This window comes from Eleutherodactylus coqui, chromosome 6 (assembly GCF_035609145.1).
Source record: "Eleutherodactylus coqui strain aEleCoq1 chromosome 6, aEleCoq1.hap1, whole genome shotgun sequence".
Classification (NCBI taxonomy): Eukaryota; Metazoa; Chordata; class Amphibia; order Anura; family Eleutherodactylidae; genus Eleutherodactylus; species Eleutherodactylus coqui.
This window is the reverse complement of record NC_089842.1, coordinates 59506426-59529156: the sequence shown is the minus strand read 5'-3', so window position 1 is coordinate 59529156 and position 22731 is coordinate 59506426. Positions and strand designations below refer to the sequence as shown.

Below are 22731 nucleotides of genomic sequence, written 5' to 3'. Positions count from 1 at the left end.
TAGGCTAGTAGCAGTGATAACTCCAATACGACGAACTGTAAGTGAGGGCTGGCCTCATTAGGTGTGCGTACCAGTCAGGGATCTAATAAATCAACAGGCCTGTTGTATAGGAAGGCGTTACAGCAAAGTAACCAGACTATTTAGCAAACTGTCACCACTAGAGATGAGCGAGTATACTCGCTAAGGCACATTACTCGAGTGAGTAGTGCCTTAGCCGAGTATCTGCCCGCTCGTCTCTAAAGATTCGGGGGACGGCGCCGGTGACAGGTGAGTTGCAGCGGGGAGCAGGGGGGAGAGAGGGAGAGAGAGATCTCCCCTCCATTCCTCCCCGCTCTCCCCCGCCGCTCCCCGCCCCCCGCCGGCCCCCGAATCTTTAGAGAAGAGCGGGCAGGTACTCGGCTAAGGCACTACTCGCTCGAGTAATGTGCCTTAGCGAGTATACTCGCTCATCTCTAGTCACCACCCATGCCATTGCTAGCAGACTGATTTATTGATACAGAGGCATGAGTCTTAGGTAACAGAGACACTCATGTGGGTTTCGTACGACGCGTTTCCAATAGAATGTGTTGATAGTAGAAGAGTGTAAACCCCCAAAGAGGAACTGAATGCTATATTACATGACATGTGTTTCGGTGTAACAGCACCGATCTTTGCAAAGCATTATTATTGTTATTTTTATTATACTCTGCTAATACTGCTGTTATTTCATATGGCTCATAAAGGATTATTGTTATAGAATCTAGTTAGCTGTAGCCGGCCTTAATCTACTCAAAGGTACAAGTCAAATTGCTAAACAATTATTGTTATCATTGTTCGTTTCTATTCTAAATACTGTACACTTTGGTTACTCCATCTGCTGCATTGCATATCCTGAATCGCTTTACCATCACCGTGAGCCATGCAAGGTCTTCCTCTTAGGGCTGTCATTCATTTTAGTGGAGGTCGCAACAGCTCTAAAATATGGCCTGAAATTTAAGTTCTTTGTAAAAGAATAGAAACGTAATAGTAGATGCTGAACAAGTAAACAGAAAATTACACTAATTGACACTACAAAATCATTATGCTGATGTAGTGACCGATTGCCTCGCTCAGATTCATCCGCCACGCACAACCCTTCATTATAAAAAAAGCAATAGGCGCATTCATGCCATCACAATGAGCAGCTCAGACCCGTCACCGCAGCTCTTTCGGTAATGTAATGCCGTTATTGTCTGTCTCCATTCAAACCTCCTTCATTTGCTATTAAAATACGAAACTTTTAGTGGAAGTGGAACCTGCAGACAACAGAAGAAAGAGTCATCTAAAAGTCAATGGGTCGCTGTATAATGAGTTCCTACCATGAGAAACACTCTATTATCTAGATGTCAGATGTGCAAATATCTTCACATGGAAATTACTGGGAAGAAAATATAACTTTTTCTGCTGTCGGTTTACATGAATAGAACATAATAGGAGAGAATGCATTCTTTTCCCCTTGAACACTAAATTTTTATTCAAAGTGCACAACAGAGAGTCTTGACCCTGACTGTCTCATTGACCCATCTCATTTATTACCCAAGCAACAGAAGTACAATTCACAAAGCTAAAAGGCTACGGCTGGCATCAATGAAAAATCCCACCTGTGGTATAGTGAGGGCTCATGTATATTCTTGGCATTAGCTTCAGAACGGAGACTTACTACTGTATGTCAATTGGCGGTCTACCTATTCAACAGGTCTATAAAGAAGCAACTGAACCTTAGACAATCGCAATCATAAGCAGAACGCTAACAAGCCTTAAAGGAACCAGTCACCAGGTTTTATCGTAAGGTCGCAACCATCGGAAGGCACACGGATACACATTTGTGCGCTGTCCGGTCTCTGCGGACAGTGAACACTGCACATCCTTTACCGTCATCCGTAAAACAGAGCAGAATAGGACAGGCTGTGATTTTTCTTTCCACATGGACCATCGGTCCGTGAAAATTTTTTTGCATATGTGAATAGCCTCATAGTCTATAATGGGCCCATGTACTGTAGGTAAAATACACAGACAGCACACAGAAGGGATATACGACTCTGTAAATGAACCCTTATACTGTGAACAGTACTCACTAGGGATGAGCGAGTATACTCGCTAAGGCACATTACTTGAGCGAGTAGTGCCTTAGCCGAGTATCTCCCCTCTCGTCTCTAAAGATTCGGGGACAGTGCGGGTGACAGGTGAGTTGCGGCGGGGAGCGGCAGCCTCCGAATCTTTAGAGACGAGCGGGGAGATACTTGGCTAAGGCACTACTCGCTCGAGTAATGTGCCTTAGCGAGTATACTCACTCATCTCTAGTACTCACCACTCTGTATACCTTGAAAAAGCCTTTCTAAAATTATACTTATTAAACTTCAATGTCCCTGTGAACTTTAGAAAAAGTAGTTTGAAAAACTCCTGCACCATATGCAAAATAGCTCAAGTGTTTACTAAGAGTATGCAGACTTTGTAAGTGTCCTATTGAATCATCGCTTTTCTTTCTACTAATGTGGATGACTGCTAAATCTTGCTGGTACTGATCTAGGCGGTAGAATCCATTTTGTTCATCAGTCCTAATGTAACCTCTGGGTGATTGACTTCATCAAACTACTAACGACCACTTGTCTGTATGTATGTGTGTGAGTGATTCTTATGCTCCACCCCTGGTAAGGTCATCGCTTCACCCTCCTGGTGACGTCATTTAAGGTCCTACAACATATATAAAACACAGAGCCTGACCGACAGAAGAACAACACAGTTAGGGCTCTTGGAAGGGGAGGACAAAAATAACAAAATGAGAATACAGCGAAGCCGTTATTAGCGAAGAAGACACAACTCAGCAGTCCTGCCAGAACACACTGACCTAACCCCACCACAGAGATTCAGTGGGCTGAAGGCCCTTGGTGATGTCACTAATGTGGGAGGAGCCAAGCTGTGTTTTTCTTGTGTGGTAATCAAGCTGCTGTGTGTGATGTGTGGGGATCATAATGCATGTATCATGTAGCAGAGCTGTGTGTGTGTGTGTGATGTGCATGTAGCAGAGCTGTGTGTGTGATGTGCATGTAGCAGAGCTGTGTGGTGCACTGTGCCACCAGAAACACTGGTACCATACTATAATTTTCCTAATAATTACTAGTCAGTTAATAGCCATGGCAGTAATGCAACAAATTTACATTGGTACATCTGTAGCACAAAATTGATTTCAATGCCCAAAATAGGGCAACACAATGCGCATGCACCACTTCTATGCTGTATTGCTCACGTGGAGGGTTGGGCAGCCTGTGGATGATACATTTGGCAGCATCCAGGTCAATCAAAGGAAAAAAGGCCGACTCACTGAAAAACTTGCAAAGTTCGGATACATCCAGGGGACACTTAAACACTAATTTGCAAACATAGTGGGATTTTTTTAAACTTCTTTTTGTAGAGTATGCAGGACCACTGTGGATGAATAGGTATGTAGTATCCTGGAATGAGACTTCAACACCACAAAGAGAGTTCTTTGTATTTTTATAGTGTGTATTCTATGTATTTGTGTTCTTCAGTGTATATTGTCCACTGCTTTATGTACTGTACAGGTCATGGTTTAGTTAAGCAGCCCAGACTAAAGTTACATACACCGTAGCCATTCATTGCTAGGCTACTGGGTAGAGCTACTCACAACAGAAACTACCTGCTTTACTCCCAGCCTAGTAGAAGCGGATGTGGAGGCCCACTATTGAGTGGACAAATTGGCCCACCTGGATCACTGCACATAGTAAGTAAAAGACTGGCTTCACTGATGGAAGGCTCTCTAGGGAAGGCCACAGACTCCAGGGCCATGTGTATATCACAGCAGTGCAGTATGGGAAGGATTACAGACACTATTATTACAGAAACTGTGTTGTATCATAATGCTTCAAGCGCAAGAAAAAATGAGCTGTAACTTTTCCTCCGCTGACTCTCTGGACTTTATTTGGGGTAATGCACTGTTCCACACCAATGACCAGTCCAGTGCACCTTACCATCATCCCATGGCCTTTTAATGTGTGCGATTGACCAGAGTGTGGAGCGACACATCATGGAAAGTGTTTAGGCCTACAATCCCTCACATAGTCAATGCAATCAATCAATTGCTGCGCCATAGGTGTAACTTTGCAAACATATTCCCAAGGCATACAGCATGGTGAGGACGGTTTATAAAAGTAAAACCTGACAGGTTCCCTAATAGGGGAACATCTCATGAAGACAGTCCCTGTCTATATGCCCTATTAGAGCATATTTATGTCATTGCAAGGGTCCAGGGAAACCATCCATGAAGCAAACATCTGCTCATTCTGCTCATATATTACATGCTTGTCTATTCATTTAAATAGTCATTTGCGTTTTGTCTGGTTAGAAAGTAGATTGTGCACTAAAATGTCTCTTCCTACTTTACCTGTGGACAGGAAGTTACCACCAAAGTCAGCTATTAAAGGGGTTGTCCCGCGCCAAAACGTTTTTTTTTTGTTTTTTTTTAACCTCCCCCCCGTTCGGCGCGAGACAACCCCGATGCAGGGGTTAAAAAAACAAACCGGAGAGTGCTTACCTGAATCCCGGCGGTCCGGCGTCTTCATACTCACCTGCTGAAGATGGCCGCCGGGGTCTGCTCCCTCCGTGGACCGCAGCTCTTCTGTGCGGTCCATTGCCGATTCCAGCCTCCTGATTGGCTGGAATCGGCACGTGACGGGGCGGAGCTACACGGAGCCGGCATTCTGCACGAGCGGCCCCATTGAAGACAGCAGAAGACCCGGACTGCGCAAGCGCGGCTAATTTGGCCATCGGAGGCCGAAAATTAGTCGGCACCATGGAGACGAGGACGCCAGCAACGGAGCAGGTAAGTATAAAACTTTTGATAACTTCTGTATGGCTCATAATTAATGCACAATGTACATTACAAAGTGCATTAATATGGCCATACAGAAGTGTATAGACCCACTTGCTGCCGCAGGACAACCCCTTTAAGACCCGTGATTAGTGACCTAGCCACCCAGTCTGCATACAGGTGCAGACATACTCATTCTTCCTATGAACTGCACATACACCACAATTTGCTTTGGTTTTGCATAGATGAACCTACATTAGAGGAAAGAGATCTAACTGAATTGTCAGCTAATTTGGATGCGGGAGGGGGGAGAAAGGACTAAAGTAGGGTTCATTATCTGACCATGTTTGATGGAAAGTAGATGAAATATGGCAAGAAGGATTGGCATTTTCAATACCTCTCCCTGCTACATGTAAAGACTGAATATTTTTTCATGGTTTTGGAAATTGGATACATTAAACACCAATGTACAGTACTATAGGGGATGCAAATGTAGTAACTCTTCTTGGACCTTGCTGTCTGAGGGGCCCAAAGGCTCATTAATGCACATAAGAAGCACCAGTATTATCAATGGCAGATGAGTGGAATTGTTACAGATTTTGTATTGGGACCCAAGAGCCCCAGGTTACACCGTTGGGTGGTAATTGATGATTTTCCAAGTGGTATCCTAAATTCCAAAGTACATAACACAACGTTATTTTTATCTGGTTAGTAGGTAGTATTTACCCCGCTTTAGTTTAAAGATTTTCAGGTGCTCAGGCTGGCCGTAAATCAAACGGCTTAAATAGCAATAACACACTTCAAAAAAAATTCATAAAAGGACTAATGCTAGGTACCATTTACGACCATGTCTAGGCTCTACCATTTTTAATTTTAGGGATTTTTTAGAATCAAGGAAGAGTTTTTAAGGACCCAGCTTTTCTCCTTTTGAGCGGTATCCTACCCTTTAGTACTCCACAGCCCAATCTGAAACCCCTTTGGTCAGGCAATGTGATTTCTTCCCCTAGGTGGAGGACTGCTTTAACCCATTAAAATAATAGTAACTGTGCTGGGAAGAAAACCCACATCCGTATGCGTAGAATAACCAACAGTCTATGAATGAAAGAATCATACATGAAATGAGTAAACGACATGGGCAAATTGGCCGTTATCTTTCATCAGCATTCACAGTAGCGCCAGGGGTTCAGATGCGCTCAGAAGTTCTAATTAACAAAAGCCAGTCGAATGGATGTGCTGAATGTGTAGAAAAATATCAGCGATGCCATGGGTATTTTCAAAGTGTACTTTTACCTTTAATAATAATTACAGAAGTTGTGATTGTGAGATACTAAAGGAAGAAAACATTCTGGGACATGAGAATCAGATACTGCAAGGATCTGAAGTGTGAAATGAAAGCATCGCTGTATCAATCCTCCCCGGTCTATTTACGTAAAACGATCACCAGTTATCGGGAGATAAAAGCAAAGAAGGCCGATAAAAGTCTTCCTTTCAAGTCTACTGAGCCAACAGCCTCTTCTCTTCTACACCCCCATCCGGCCGCCGCACCATACTCCATTTCTGCATGCATCCCCAGCCTCATCCAAGCCATGCTGTGCTAATGAACTCATGGTAATTACACTTGCACTGAATATGAGACGGGATATTAAAGGCTGTGTTCGTAACTGATCACCCAAAAGCCGGAATCACCCCCCGAGCGTTGCTAGGAGACTAGTCAAATATACCCTTATTATCTGGCACTGTGCAGCTCTCCGGAGAAAGACAGAGCAGATCTACAGGACAGAAATGTTCATCTTCGGTGCTTCCAACACACCGTATACTACAACAGCGGGCTGAAACCAAAATAGTCTTCTGTCACCCAATGGTGGTTGGTAAAAGGAACATGATAGTTGGCCAATGTTTGCCTTCGACAGTCCATGCACATGGACTCAAGTATTTTCCTTCATCGAAAATTATGGTTTGGGTTACGCCGACCGGATGTATCAAGATGTACATAAAACATCATTCTACTGCGGTCAAATGCACTAAAAAATACAGATATAATAGAAAAATATTGAGAGGAACAAATACAAGGATACATTTTAACATTGATATCTAACACCATTCATGCTTTCCTTTACAGTAGATATAAAACTCATGATTCAACTCTTCTCAATCTCGTTACGTGGGCCGACTGTAGAGTCGACAATAATACATTGTGTTCTGAATTGTCTGTATTAATTTTTCATGCCGTATACACAGAATAACATCTAATAAGGATTTATTTAGTACAGTGACTGATACTGCCAATGTTATCATCATGTTCCTGCAGTAAAGCAAGGCAGTTAAGAAGGTCAGTCCCTGTAGCCTCTATTGAGTCCATTTCTCCATTGGCATTGAGAGCCTGGGTGGGCAGAACAACTCTTGGAAGCAGAGGCGTAACTTGAAGCTCCTGGGCCCCAATGCAAAACCTGTAACAGGGCCCCCAACTATAATGCTTTATTCATAGTACTGGGCTCCCTATATGGAGAAGAGAGGCCTTATGGGCCCCTAAGGCTCCTGGGCCCGGGTGCTACCGCATCCCCTGCATCCCCTATAGTTATGCCCCTGCTGGCAAGCAATGGATGGGCCAACCATCTCCCAGGAGGCAATCCTAAGGCTCTTTACACTCTTCTATCCAGCTTCGTCCCGACTTTCAATCTTCTATGCAGAAAGCTTTATAGGGACAGACTGGGATGAAACTACCGAGGGTCAATATATGAGATGGAGACCTCATTGCTCTCCATTTGACATACACTATCCTACCAAATGGATACCTTGGCAAAAACTAAAAGTAGTCTTTATTTACATATGTTAATACTTAGTGGAGCCTCCTTATGACATTGGATACTCTCCGTGGCATACTTCCTAATGTCTGTTACACTTCAGCTGATATTTCCCTTCAATTATCCTGTAAACATCTGATATTTTTCTTTTAGACTGAATGCCATACTAATGTGTTAGAAAAAATAGGCAAGCTTCTAAGTTGTGCGGAGTGCAACACATTTCCAAACACTTGGTGGGGTGGTGGTGGGGTCACGTGTGCCTCAATAAATTTGGTGTATCTCATGCCAGTGCACTGCTGCAAACCACTTGCTCATGACTGCCAGTCTTTAGTAAATTTCCCATTTGTTGTGTGCCATTGTAAAATTGTAAGTAAGTCCTGAAGGTTGGTCCGCAGAGGCCTCCTGACGCAGGGCTTCTTCAGCGAGACTAGGCATGGCTATGTTTAGTGAGCATGTCAGCTGGATTGGTTAAGAAGTGCCAGAGAGTAGAGTCCACTGGGAAGGTTGTAGTGGGCCCATAATGTAGGCTACCTGGCGTACACCACTAGCGGAGTTCCTGTAGCTCACGCGATAATCCAGTAAATGACCACATCTCTACATTGCCTTAAACTTTACTTGTAACTGAAGTTTAACGTTATAACACAGCAGCTCTTTCCTTCTGGGGGAAGGCAGCTTAGGAAAAAGGTATCAAGCCCACATTACCGGTATTACATGACAGACTTGAAAGGGAACCCACGATGGTCTAGCTGTCCAGGACTTCTAATGTAGCACAAAAACACAATATCCCACAGTGAAACTAGGTCAGGGAATTCATAGCATTGCACAATCTCAAAGTCTCATCACACCCATCTTGCCCAAGCTACATGCTGCTCAACTCGGCCCTTCCTGGAATCCTAGGCCTCATCTATCCATCACGTGGTCCTGGGGAAAGTACATTTACCCTGAGTTACCGCCATTAAAGGTGCTGGATCTTATACAAAGCATTACAATCAAATCTCAGCACCCCCACAATTCCAGTGCTAATACAGACCTTACCCCCTTGCCCGATATTGATGAATTTGGTGCACACAACACAGAGGAGAGACACCAGTGCGGCACTGGCATGGTGTACCAGTATTAGGACATCTTCCCCAGTGTTTATGCTTGTTAAAAAAAACAAAAATTAGACTCAAAATTGAAGCTGAAAATGTTCTGTAAAAGTAAAAAAAAAGATTAAAAAGTAGGGTGTAAACCAACAGCGGCAGAAAGACTCGCTGTGCAACCAATCTTCAGGGTCTTAACTCTTGTATTGGTTCTAAAAGCCATCAATCTTCTCTAATGTGCTTGTGATCGCCCGTAATAACCCTCAACGACTCAAAGACATAACTGCCGCTTATAACTCAGGCTTGGGAAGGGCTGTCATCATCCCTTCATGAAGGGCACAAGCAATAGAAACAGAATAGGATGTTTGCCAATGTCTCTTTCTCTGGGGATGAGGATGGGAGCTGGCGATGATATAGTCATCCTCTTCTACAATATGAACAGGAATAGATGTCCTTCCAAGTGACTCATATACAGGTGCTACCAAACAGGTGCAGTGTAAACAACAGCTGCCCGAACCTCTCCTTGCCCGTGCACACCTTCCGGTGCCAAAGAAGTGCATTATAAATGGCTTGTTGGACAGCGGAGAGAAGCGCGGTGTCACTTGTAAAAACCACAGATTGCAGGTTTACAGAACGTCATGTACATTAGGAAGAGAAAGGGGAAACATTTCATAGCTCTAATGTGCTGTTACTCTGGCAAGAAGGCAGCATATTGCAAAAAGCCTATAACACACCCTTGCAGTGCTGTATATCATCTGCAGACAAGACTGTGTCATTGATTTCTATCATAGCATGTTAAGGGTTGACCCACCAGTAGAGGTTACCATCTATCCACAGATCACGAGGTCCTGGAGGTGCTCACATGAATGTATGCACACCACCGCTCCATTGATTTCAATGGGAATGCTAGAGGCAGCTGAGATCAAGCGCTCAGCTATTTTCCAACAGTCCCACTGACATGAATTGGCTGGCAGTGCACATGGGTGACCATTGGTCCATTCATTCAAGGATCTTCAAAACCCATGTTTTCTTGATCAGTAGGGGTCCCGGCATTTGAAATCTCATGTTTTGAGCTCTGATCAGCAATACTTAGGGAGAGATAGGGAGAAGCAGGTAAGGTTGTAGTATGGGGTTGTCCTTTTCAGGGCGGTTACTCAGCTTGCTTATTTAGATATTATAGTTTGGGATATTATAGGGCCTAGTTAGTTTTTTTTAATATAATTTCATTACTAATAAAATTGAAATATGCAGTACATTTTTCTGTAAATCTCTGAATATGCTTTCTTAGTAACCGGCATGTGAACAGTTCTGCAAATTAGGGCAAGTTTCCTTTGCATGCAGCTGAGCACGATTGAGCAGTATTGATGCGTCAGCACAACAGAGGTCTGTGGTGGTGTGATCCTCCAATTATCCGCACACCTGCACAATCTTCCCACAAGAAAAAAATTAGAATATTAGCAGATTCAGATACGCTTCTTCACTAGAGATGAGCGAGCATACTCGTTAAGGCGATTTACTCGAGAGAGCATCGCCTTTTTCGAGTACCTGCTGGCTTGTCCCTGAAGATTCGGGGGGGCCGCTGGGATGAGCGGGGGGTTGCTGAGGGGATCAGCAGGGAGAGAGAGATCTCTCTCACTCTCTAACCCACTCCCCTCCGCCGGCCCCGCCCCCCACCTTTGTACCCTCTCAAGCTCTGATATGTCCTTCTTGAGTACCGGTGCCCAAAACTGTACACAATATTCCACGTGTGGTCTGAGCAGTGACTTGAAAAGAGGAAGAACAATGTTCTCATCATGTGCCCCTAGACCTCTTTTGATGCACCCCATGATCCTATTTACCTTGGCAGCAGCTGCCTGACACTGGTTGCTCCAGTTAAGCATACAAATAACTAAAATCCCCAAGTCCTTTTCCATGTCAGTGTTTCCCAGTGGTTTCCCATTTAGTGTGTAATGGTGACATGTATTTCCTGTCCATGTGCAGAACCTTACATTTATCAGTGTTAGACCTCATTTGCCTTATGCTGCAGAATTTCCATAGCAAAATCCACTGCAGAAATTTAGCAGCATTTATGCTCAACATGGACAGCACATGACCCCAAATACATTAGTATGTGTGTGGGGGGTTGGGGTGGGGCAAATGATGAGCACCAATAAACAACCTCGGCACTACTTATACCGCACTAGCTCTCAAACAGGCAATACAGACAGTATGGGAGATGAATGATCTTTCATATGATAGTTTGTTCCCCAACACAGCTGTATCACTGTCAGCAGCATACTCCCCATTTATAAGGGGCGATGTGCTGCTGACACGGATCATTTTTTGTGCCACTTGAAAGGCAATAAGTGGCACTTTCACATGGCCCAGTGACAGGGCAATCAAATGTTCCTACAAACATTCCTGCCCCATCATCTAGCCGTGTAGAAGGCCTTAAGGAATATGCAACCCACTCCATTTAGGCCGACCGGGTCGGATTCCACATGCGGGATACCACAGCGAAATCCAACCCAGTGCCTGGCCAGGGACCCTCATGTACCCGTCTAGATGCTTTTTCTTCTGCACTGCGGATGTACCGGCTGGCTCGCTGGCATACATGCGTAGCACAGATGTGACCGTGCCATCACTAGGGGATGCCGTGGATCCCGTGGACTTTCCACAATGATGATTGCGGAAGGGCCACATGACAGACGGCTTCCATTGACTTCAATGGAAGCCATCCACATGGAATCCGACTCAAAATAGAGCATGCTGTGATTTTCCTCACAATTGTTTTCCGCTAGCGGGCATGGAAACCCGTTTTTACATTGCGTGCTATGGCAGGAATCCAGAGGTGAACGCCCGTTCCGGATTCCGCAATGCAAATCCGTCAGTATGCATTGGGCCTAAGAGAAACCCAGAAACCTTCAATTTACCATATCCGTAAAACCACGAACAAGCAACATGTTTTACATTGCAAAACCATAACGGATAAGTGATATATGACCACAGCCCACAATACTGATAACATCACAAAAAGCAGAAATGACTGTGAAGCGATGATAATTCCAATCACAATAATCTGCACAAGCTTTAAAGGGGTTGTCCCGCGAAAGCAAGTGGGGTTATACACTTCTGTATGGCCATATTAATGCACTTTGTAATGTACATTGTGCATTAATTATGAGCCATACAGAAGTTATCAGAAGTTATTCACTTACCTGTTCTGTTGCTAGCGTCCTCGTCTCCATGGTGCCGTCTAATTTCAGCGTCTAATCGCCCGATTAGACGCGCTTGCGCAGTCCGGTCTTCTCCCTTCTGAATGGGGCCGCTCGTGCCGGAGAGCTGCTCCTCGTAGCTCCGCCCCGTCACGTGTGCCGATTCCAGCCAATCAGGAGGCTGGAATCGGCAATGGAACGCACAGAGCCCACGGTGCACCATGGGAGAAGACCTGCGGTCCACCGTGGGTGAAGATCCCGGCGGCCATCTTCGTAAGGTAAGTAAGAAGTCACCGGAGCGCGGGGATTCAGGTAAGCACTATCCGTTTTTTTTTTTAAACCCCTGCATCGGGTTTGTCTCGCGCCGAACGGGGGGGCTATTGAAAAAAAAAAAAAACGTTTCGGCGCGGGACAACCCCTTTAAACATTCAGGGCTTCGAGGACGGTTGGCAGCTGAACCTACTATAGAAACCTACAGTATACACCATCGCCTGTATGGTTAGTGAAGTAGCATCGGCTTAGAACTCACATCTACTTCTGTATGGATGGTATTGATCATGGAACAATGGATGCAGAGATTTCCATGCTGTGGGTAATCTGTAGCTGTGGCTGGCGGGTTATGTCACTCAGACTCGGCACTCATCTGGGGCTCCGTACAGCGATGATGGGAAGGAGAAGCAAATTTTTTTCTTTCTTTCAATTATAATTCTCTACTGCAGAGATGGAGCCACCAGGAGGAGAATACTTACTAGGAAATCAGACACCATGGAGTTGGAAGTCAATATAGATTCTATTCACTACCGAATTATCATTTTAGGTAGGATAGCTTTTTAAAGCATGCCAGTAACTGAAAAAGTTTCACATTTTAATATACGGTCACTGCACTTTGAGATAACTTGTGCTTATGTGATAGTCAAAGTGATAAATAGCAAAAGTGCAAGCCATTCTATCAATGTAAAATGATGCTAGAGTGCTGAAAAATCCCTCTAAAGTGCTGCCTACTAAAGGTCTCCTTTCCTTCTAAATCGATGTCCACTGCCTGTTGTCAAGTGAAGTTTAGGAACATGGGAGGTGGAGGATATCTTGTCACATGCTACCAATAGAAATCTATGGAGAACAGAGAAGGAGGAGAAAGCTGCCGTGGAGGGAGAGACACTCACACAGAAATGGCGCTGCAGCTAATAGTAAGTTATTTAGTGTCCTTTTACAAGGAGCAGTTAGTTTTGGAATGAGAAAACAAGTCAATGGGTTGTTTGCTTTCAAACAATGTCCGTTTACATGCACAGATAAATAATTGTTAAAATATTTTTGTTATTTTTTCATCCTAGTTCATTCAATCCATGCCTGCTCTGTCAGTGGAGTCTGGAAATGTCTGGGAATGGTTTGCGCATTAATGAACAATCACCTTTTACACAGAACGAATGGCAAACAATGGACGATAAGTGAATGAATTATTGTTAATGATTCTATCATTGGCCACGTTTATACTGAACAATTATTGCTCATTTTCACATGATTCAACGATTATTTGAACAATATTTGTTCCCCATTAAAGGGCCCTTACTGTTCTAAAGCTACTGAAATCACATCTACACTGTTCAGTACTGCGGTACACTGTCTTCCTTGATGCTATTATTTCTCTGTGTGCTAAAAACAGTTAGGGAGCAGAATCTGCAGTTTCCTCCATGTGCAATATATAGAAGACATCGTAGCAGCAGTCTCCACCAACCAGCTGATAGAAAACTGACAATTAGAGAAACGGTGTGCAGAGGGGAAAACTGATGGTGAATACAGGATACAAGTCATATAATGACCAGAAATAGGTGTTATTCCTCATGTACACACAAGAGCTCGTTCCAAAATGTCATCTGAAAAGTTAGATATGCTTTTACTCAAGCACTCATGATATTGTTACTACTGTGGTCAATGACAAACAGGCAAACTCACTGAATCAGTTCCATATCCACCACCATCTATGCTGTACGAATGGATTGATCCTGAACACTGAACACAATGGCAGGGATGCAGAACAAGAAACTACAGTTTCAGCATAGGGTGTAAATTCAATAATAGTTATTGAAATGAAGCACAGAGGAGCTAAATCAGAGCCAGCTGACTTGGTTTATGCATTTTGGCTAGGTTGCCTTAATCATTGGCTATGATTAAAGCCATCTAGCTGAAACGCGTAAGCAGGTCACCTGACTCCAAGTTGGTTCCTATATGCCTAATTTCAATAAATACTGTAAATTATATCAGTAATGCTATCAGTATCAATTAGATACCTCCTAGGATATATCATAATAGAAATTCAAGAGGACTTGCCTAAACTTAGGCACATCAAACAATTACTGATATGCTTAGCATTTTCTCCTTGCTTGGACTTGATTTCACAACACGGATAATCTTGAGGAGCGCCACTAAACCTGACCCTATGATATATTTCTATCTCATCAATTGTAAGAAATAGGAAGAAACAGCCTGGAAATTAAATTACCATCTTCACAGGATCCTGCCCGAGCAACATCTATTTTCTTCTTCTTCTTGCAGGACGCAGCTTGCAGTTCGCACTGGTTGTCGTAAGTGACTCCATCGCTGCCACACACTGGTAGGTAAGGCTGGTGCTCACAAGGCTGGCACATACATTGGTTGTTTACGCATTTCGCACCAAAGCTACAGATGGTGTTTCCACAAGTCTCTGAAATACAATGAAACAGATACCAAGAAATATATTACACTCATTACTAGGATATTCTTCTCAATGTTCCTTAATCCGGTCATGTAGCCTTATGTTTCATCATGGAAAGTGCAATCCTGGTTTACAAAAAGGTTTAGAAGGTATTTATTAAAGAATCATATCACCCGCTGTAGGCCACTGGCATTGATCAGAGTTGTAGCTAAACTTTACTGTACTCCTCCGGGACATAGCTGCTGTTTGCTGTGCCAGCTCTGCATTTACAGTATAGACCTTGACCATGTACTTGCTCTGTAGATTCATCATCAGACATATTGCACTGTGTAAAAAACTAGCGCAAGTAAGAAGTGGACAACCAGATGGACATTATCATTCTCCTTTGAGGTTTAGATCCTGATCTCATGATTCACTACTTCCCTTTTTGTTGGCATTAGAAGCCATACAAAAGTTTTAAAAACTTTTTAATGACCACCAGTTATAAATAAAAACTATTCTAGAGATCAGCAGTGGGAGGGCGTTATGGTAGGTTGGTAAAGTTATGCAGAGTGAAGATGTGTAAAAGTATTACTCACAGGTGGAGACCGGTGTACTACAAGAACTCTGCATATTAATGACTAGAGATGAGCGAGTATACTCGCTAAGGCACATTACTCAAGCAAGTAGTGCCTTAGCCAAGTATCTCCCCGCTCGTCTCTAAAGATTCAGAGACCGGCGCGGGTAACAGGTGAGTTGCGGTGGGGAGCGGGGGGAGGAGAGAGGGAGAGAGAGATCTCCCCTCCGTCCCTCCCTGCTCTCCCCCACTCCCCCCGCCGGCCCCCGAATCTTTAGAGACAAGCGGGGAGATACTCGACTAAGGCACTACTCGCTTGAGTAATGTGCCTTAGTAAGTATACTCGCTCATCTCTATTAAAGACCATTTTTACCTTATCTCAAAAGTCAAAGTTTGAATACAAGGCTGTTAAGGCATTTGGGCATCATAGAAGGAATCAGCTTTAAAGAATAGTACCCACTCTGGAGGATTCAAGGTAGCCCATTTGCTAAAGGAGAAATGATTGGTGCACAGCTCTTCCCCTCATGGTAACACCTGACTATAAACATGTTTTGCACACAGACTTCGTGAGCCGCGCAAAAAAATAGGGCCTGCTCTATTTTTCTGCATTTTGCAAAGGCCCCTGTAGAAGTCTATGGGAGATGTGCAAATGCGCAATTCTGTGAAAAAGAATACTTATATGGACCCCATTATGCTAAATAGCCTTTTAAGGCTGGCTTAACACGACCGGATTTTGACTGAGGAATCCGCGGTTGGTGTCTGCATGGAGGATCCGCAGCATGAAGGTATGTAAACTCGCTTTTCCCTTCACACTCTTGGAAACTAAATGTGAATTCCGCGAGCGGAGGATAAATCACAGCATGCTCTATTGTGCTGCGGACTGTGCGCGGTCGGCCTCCATTAAAGTCAGTGGAAGCTGTCCGACCCAAAGCCCATCTGCAATTGACATTATGGTTAGGCTGCAGGTACCTGCATCATCGCCTAGCGACGGCCTGGGAAAAACAAACATTTAAGAAAAATCTGTACTACGCATGACCGATGGCGAGCTTCCACGGTCATCTGCAGTACAGCAAAAGCAGGTACGCAGGATCGCCGGCTGAGGTCGGAGCTGGAATCCGTTGCAGGAACCACATGCAGAACCCGGCCCTGCTACATGCAGGACGGGGTTGTTTTGCGCGTACGCATGTGAAAATGCCCTTCATGCGCAAAATGTATTAGTACTATGCACCAATCCGCACACAAATTCATTGCGGTGATGTGAGCATATTTGCGCATACGGTTGTCTGAAGGAGCCGTAAGTCACGTCAGAAGGTCTCATCAGTCACCCTAATAAATGACATAACGCTACCTTCACAGGTACTGTACTAGAAATGAGTCTTTATCGAGCAGCGCAGACAATAAATGAAAAGAAAACCATCGGCGGCTGAATTACGGAGCGCTTCATCTTGTGCACGCCAACGTCTCATAAACAATGTTATTTTTAAACACTTTCCCAGAGAACATTTTGAAGACTGACGAACAAATTCATAAAAAAATGGTGAAAGATGGAAAATTACAGGTCTGGATAGCATAGCACTGCAATGTCCTTGTAATTCACTGCTGCTCACATGGCATCTGGCGGGTCTGCAGACCGGGGTAATTTAGCGGTGACACAATCAAGCTGGTTCTTTTGATGGGTTGTGTTCCCTTCTTCCTGCTATTCATCAGGTATACGGTAAGTGCTCTTGTATTATTCTCCAGCCCCTACTAGGAAGATTTATGCCACTTGCATGCGTCGCCTCCATAGTGGAGAGTCGGGGACATTTAGAAATAAGTGGTTAAAAAATGCTCTCAGCTTTGTTTGCATTAATTTTTTCTCGCGCGGACAAAGTCAAAACTGGGAATGTATGAGGGTTTGATGCGGACGCTAGAGGAACAAGAAAAATCACTAACTGAAATGAAGCGCTGGCACGAGATGTCCTGTCACTAGAAAGGAATGAAACTGGCCCTGACCAACTTACAGATGTGCACAATGCATAACACCCATCTTCTCTCCAGTTATTAAAGTCGCAGTACGTTTTTCCTATAATCTATGCCAGTTCCAGCATAGATTATAGCAAATGTGAAGGGCAATGTGTGGCCACACCCCCTAAAAGCCAGACCACACCCATTTTTTTTAGTGGTAGAGTGTAACCCAAAAAGTCACTATTTTGGTAAATGCACAAAATTTGCACATTTTGGATTGCAGAATTCTGGCATCCAGGGCATAATAAATAAGCCCCATTGTTCTCATTATTAGCCATTGAAAGTTTGGTCTCATGAACACTACTTTAAAGAGACTCTAGTTTCAAGACAAAATTCTGTGGTGGGACCAGAGGGTGCAGGAGGTATATTACCGTTACTTGATCTTCTCAGCAATCCCTCTCTTCTGCTAGTTCGGGGACCTGTTTTCAAGTGGCCAAGATGGCCACTATTATTTTCTAGCTCTAGATAGATAGATAGATAGATAGATAGATAGATAGATAGATAGATAGATAGATAGATAGATAGATAGATAGATAGATATGAGAGATAGATAGATATGAGATAGATATGATATAGATAGACAGATATGAGATAGATAGATAGATAGATAGATAGATAGATAGATAGATATGAGAGATAGATAGATATGAGATAGATATGATATAGATAGACAGATATGAGATAGATAGATAGATAGATAGAAAGATAGATAGATATGAGACAGATAGAGAATGAGATAGATTAATAGATATGAGATAAGATAGATAGATAGATAGATAGATAGGAGACAGATAGAGAATGAGATAGATAGGAGAGATAGATAGATATGAGATAGATAGATAGATAGATAGATATGATATAGATAGACAGATATGAGATAGATAGATAGGAGATAGATATGATATAGATAGACAGATATGAGATAGATAGATAGATATAAGAGATAGATATGAGATAGATAGATAGATAGATAGATAGAAAGAAAGACATATAGATATGAGACAGATAGAGAATGAGATAGATAGATATGAGATAGATAGATAGATAGATAGATAGACAGACAGATATGAGATAGATAGATAGATACATAGGAGATAGATATGATATAGATAGACAGATATGAGATAGATAGATAGATAGATAGATAGATATGAGATAGATAGATAGATAGATAGATAGATAGATAGATAGATAGATAGATTAGATAGGATAGATAGATAGGAGACAGATAGAGAATGAGATAGATAGGAGAGATAGATAGATATGAGATAGATAGATAGACAGATAGATATGAGATAGATAGATAGATAGATAGATAGATAGATAGACAGATAGATATGAGAGATAGATAGATAGATAGGATAGATAGATAGGAGACAGATAGAGAATGAGATAGATAGGAGAGATAGATAGATAGATAGATAGATAGATATGAGAGATAGATAGATAGACAGATAGATATGAGCGATAGATAGATAGATAGGAGATATGATATAGACAGATATGAGATAGATAGATAGATAGATAGATAGATAGATAGGAGACAGATAGATATAAGATAGATAGATATGAGATAGATAGATAGATAGATAAATAGATATGAGATAGATAGATATGAGATAGTTAGATATGAGATAGATATGATATAGATAGACAGATATGAGATAGATAGATAGATAGATATGAGACAGATAGAGAATGAGATAGATTAATAGATATGAGATAAGATAGATAGATAGATAGATAGATAGATATGAGATAGATAGATATGAGAGAGATAGATAGATAGATATGAGACAGATAGAGAATGAGATAGATAGGAGAGATAGATATGAGATAGATAGATAGATAGACAGATAGAGAATGAGATAGATAGGATAGATAGACAGATAGATATGAGAGATAGATAGATAGATATGAGAGATAGATAGATAGATAGATAGGAGATATGATATAGACAGATATGAGATAGATAGATAGATAGATAGATAGATAGATAGATAGATAGGAGACAGATAGATATAAGATAGATAGATATGAGATAGATAGATATGAGATAGTTAGATATGAGATAGATATGATATAGATAGACAGATATGAGATAGATAGATAGATATGAGACAGATAGAGAATGAGATAGATTAATAGATATGAGATAAGATAGATAGATAGATAGATAGATAGATAGATAGATAGATAGATAGATAGATAGATATGAGATAGATAGATATGAGAGAGAGAGAGAGAGATAGATAGATAGGAGACAGATAGAGAATGAGATAGATAGGAGAGATAGATAGATATGAGATAGATAGATAGATAGATATGATATAGATAGACAGATATGAGATAGATAGATAGGAGATAGATATGATATAGATAGACAGATATGAGATAGATAGATAGATATAAGAGATAGATATGAGATAGATAGATAGATAGATAGAAAGAAAGACATATAGATATGAGACAGATAGAGAATGAGATAGATAGATATGAGATAGATAGATAGATAGATAGACAGACAGATATGAGATAGATAGATAGATACATAGGAGATAGATATGATATAGATAGACAGATATGAGATAGATAGATAGATAGATAGATAGATAGATAGATATGAGATAGATAGATAGATAGATAGATAGATAGACAGATAGATATGAGAGATAGATAGATAGATAGGATAGATAGATAGGAGACAGATAGAGAATGAGATAGATAGGAGAGATAGATAGATATGAGATAGATAGATAGACAGATAGATATGAGATAGATAGATAGATAGATAGATAGATAGATAGACAGATAGATATGAGAGATAGATAGATAGATAGGATAGATAGATAGGAGACAGATAGAGAATGAGATAGATAGGAGAGATAGATAGATAGATATGAGAGATAGATAGATAGACAGATAGATATGAGCGATAGATAGATAGATAGGAGATATGATATAGACAGATATGAGATAGATAGATAGATAGATAGATAGATAGATAGGAGACAGATAGATATAAGATAGATAGATATGAGATAGATAGATAGATAAATAGATATGAGATAGATAGATATGAGATAGTTAGATATGAGATAGATATGATATAGATAGACAGATATGAGATAGATAGATAGATAGATATGAGACAGATAGAGAATGAGATAGATTAATAGATATGAGATAAGATAGATAGATAGATAGATAGATAGATATGAGATAGATAGATATGAGAGAGATAGATAGATAGATATGAGACAGATAGAGAATGAGATAGATAGGAGAGATAGATATGAGATAGATAGATAGATAGATAGATAGACAGATAGAGAATGAGATAGATAGGATAGATAGACAGATAGATATGAGAGATAGATAGATAGATATGAGAGATAGATAGATAGATAGATAGATAGATAGATAGATAGATAGATAGATAGGAGATATGATATAGACAGATATGAGATAGATAGATAGATAGATAGATAGATAGATAGATAGATAGATAGATAGATAGATAGATAGGAGACAGATAGATATAAGATAGATAGATATGAGATAGATAGATATGAGATAGTTAGATATGAGATAGATATGATATAGATAGACAGATATGAGATAGATAGATAGATATGAGACAGATAGAGAATGAGATAGATTAATAGATATGAGATAAGATAGATAGATAGATAGATAGATAGATAGATATGAGATAGATAGATATGAGAGAGAGAGAGAGATAGATAGATATGAGACAGATAGAGAATGAGATAGATAGGAGAGATAGATAGATATGAGATAGATAGATAGATAAATAGATGGATATGAGATAGATAGATAAAAATACAGTAGAATAGCAGTGTGCCTTCTAGTAGTCATTTGTGCTTCTACAGCTTTACATTGGGCATTAGACTGCATAAACTTTAACTAGACAGTCTGAACCTGCACCACATTTATGATAGACGATAAATTTGGTGCATCTTTACACACTTTTGTCTTATTTTATAGAACTCACTGGTTGGCTTAGTTTGCTCCAAAATTTAATTTTGGTGCACATTGATGCATTTAAGCCAGGTCTCTTTCATGCTAAACCGTGTCCCCTCACCAGGTAAAGTAAAATATTCTTTTGGGCGCAAATGCTTCTTAAAGGGAACCTGTCATTACTTTCCACCATATTAAACCAAGTCCAGCGATAGAATACTGATTTACAGTTGTTTCAAAAAAGTTTTTTTATGTATCCTAATAAAAAAGTATACCTGAATGATCAGCGTTAATACAATTCCTGCACCGCATGCAAATTATGTAGACCGGTTAAGTAGGCAGGGGCGGGACCATTTCTGCTGGCTTGAGGTTTTTCCTCTAAACCTGCCCCGCTCTGCTCCTATGAATAGTACATCATTCAGGGATCACAGCAAATATTGCGCATCCGCCGTGAGTTTGCTAACTGGTAATTCGCTCATCTGCGAATGTACCGGCTAGCGAAACTCATGGTTTGTGCACGCGATTTACTGCTGTCTGTGGGTATCATACTGCGTCTAGGAGCAGAAACGGGTAGGTTTAGTATTCTATTGCTGAACTCGGCTTAATATGGTGGAATATGAAGGAGTGAGGTGGTCATCTTGGAAGATGGAAGAGGGGCCATAGGAATCGGCAGATCCAGAGGACAATGGCACAAAAAAAGGAATATCAGTGGAATCATCAATTGGTTTTTATAGTCATGTGATCAGCATAAAAATATCACTCCCCAGTGTATATACAAATGTAGAAAGTCTGTTCATATGTAAATTCATCATACATTTGAAAAGTGTCCAAAAGTCCCCCTCCCCTAACCCTGCATCACTATACCAGATACACCCATCATTTGGCTGATCCACTTACTGCAGTCTCCTTGTGCTGCCACCTGCAGGTTAATTTGCTGCGTGCAGGCTCGTACATGCAGCTCGCATTCACTACTATAAGTGTTGCCATCAGTGCCACACACAGGTTGAGCTGAGGGTACACATTCCGTAGGGCACACACACCGGCCAGTCTCAGCCTCACAGATGGCTCCAAACTGACATTTTTTGCAACGATCTGCAATAAAAAACATAAAACATTACAAAAGGTCATAAAAAAAGCTTATTATATCCCCCATTCTGCTTTCCAGCTGTGCTTTATATGTCACTCATCTGTTCTCCATAGATAGCTTGGATGCACCTGCACCCACTTTAATTAACTGACCTGCCACCCCGCGGTAATACATCAGATGCGAGGAACTCAACCGTGTGTCCTTGGGCATTCTGACAAGGTCAAAGGGTAGGCATAGGACAAATGCATAAAAACAGCAGCGCTCATTGTAATGTGGGTGACTAATTTACTTCATCAAACCCTGCCTGCGCTGTGCCTCACGGGGGAAATGTCACATTTCATGTGAATTCTAAAGGGAATGGGTGAGGGAGTTTTAATAGATCATTCCGCTGCTGCATTCTGATTTTGTACAAGTGTCGGCAAACCGGCGAGCAGCGAGCGTGTTGTTTGTAAAAGTTTCATTCTGGCGTGTCGGCTCGTGGTTGGCTCTCATCT

At 41.7% G+C, this 22731-nt stretch overlaps 1 protein-coding gene across 4 annotated transcripts in view; it reads right to left on the bottom strand.

The window, feature by feature from the left end:
* AGRN (agrin) overlaps positions 1-22731 on the bottom strand; it is a 497317-nt gene that overhangs the window by 115379 nt on the left and 359207 nt on the right. For all 4 annotated transcript variants that reach the window (XM_066606893.1, XM_066606896.1, XM_066606895.1 and 1 more), the window contains 2 exons: positions 22048-22242; positions 14415-14615 (listed from right to left, as the gene is read on the bottom strand). In XM_066606893.1, coding sequence (XP_066462990.1) covers positions 14415-14615; positions 22048-22242 — 396 coding nt within the window. The remainder of the gene's footprint in view (positions 1-14414; positions 14616-22047; positions 22243-22731) is intronic.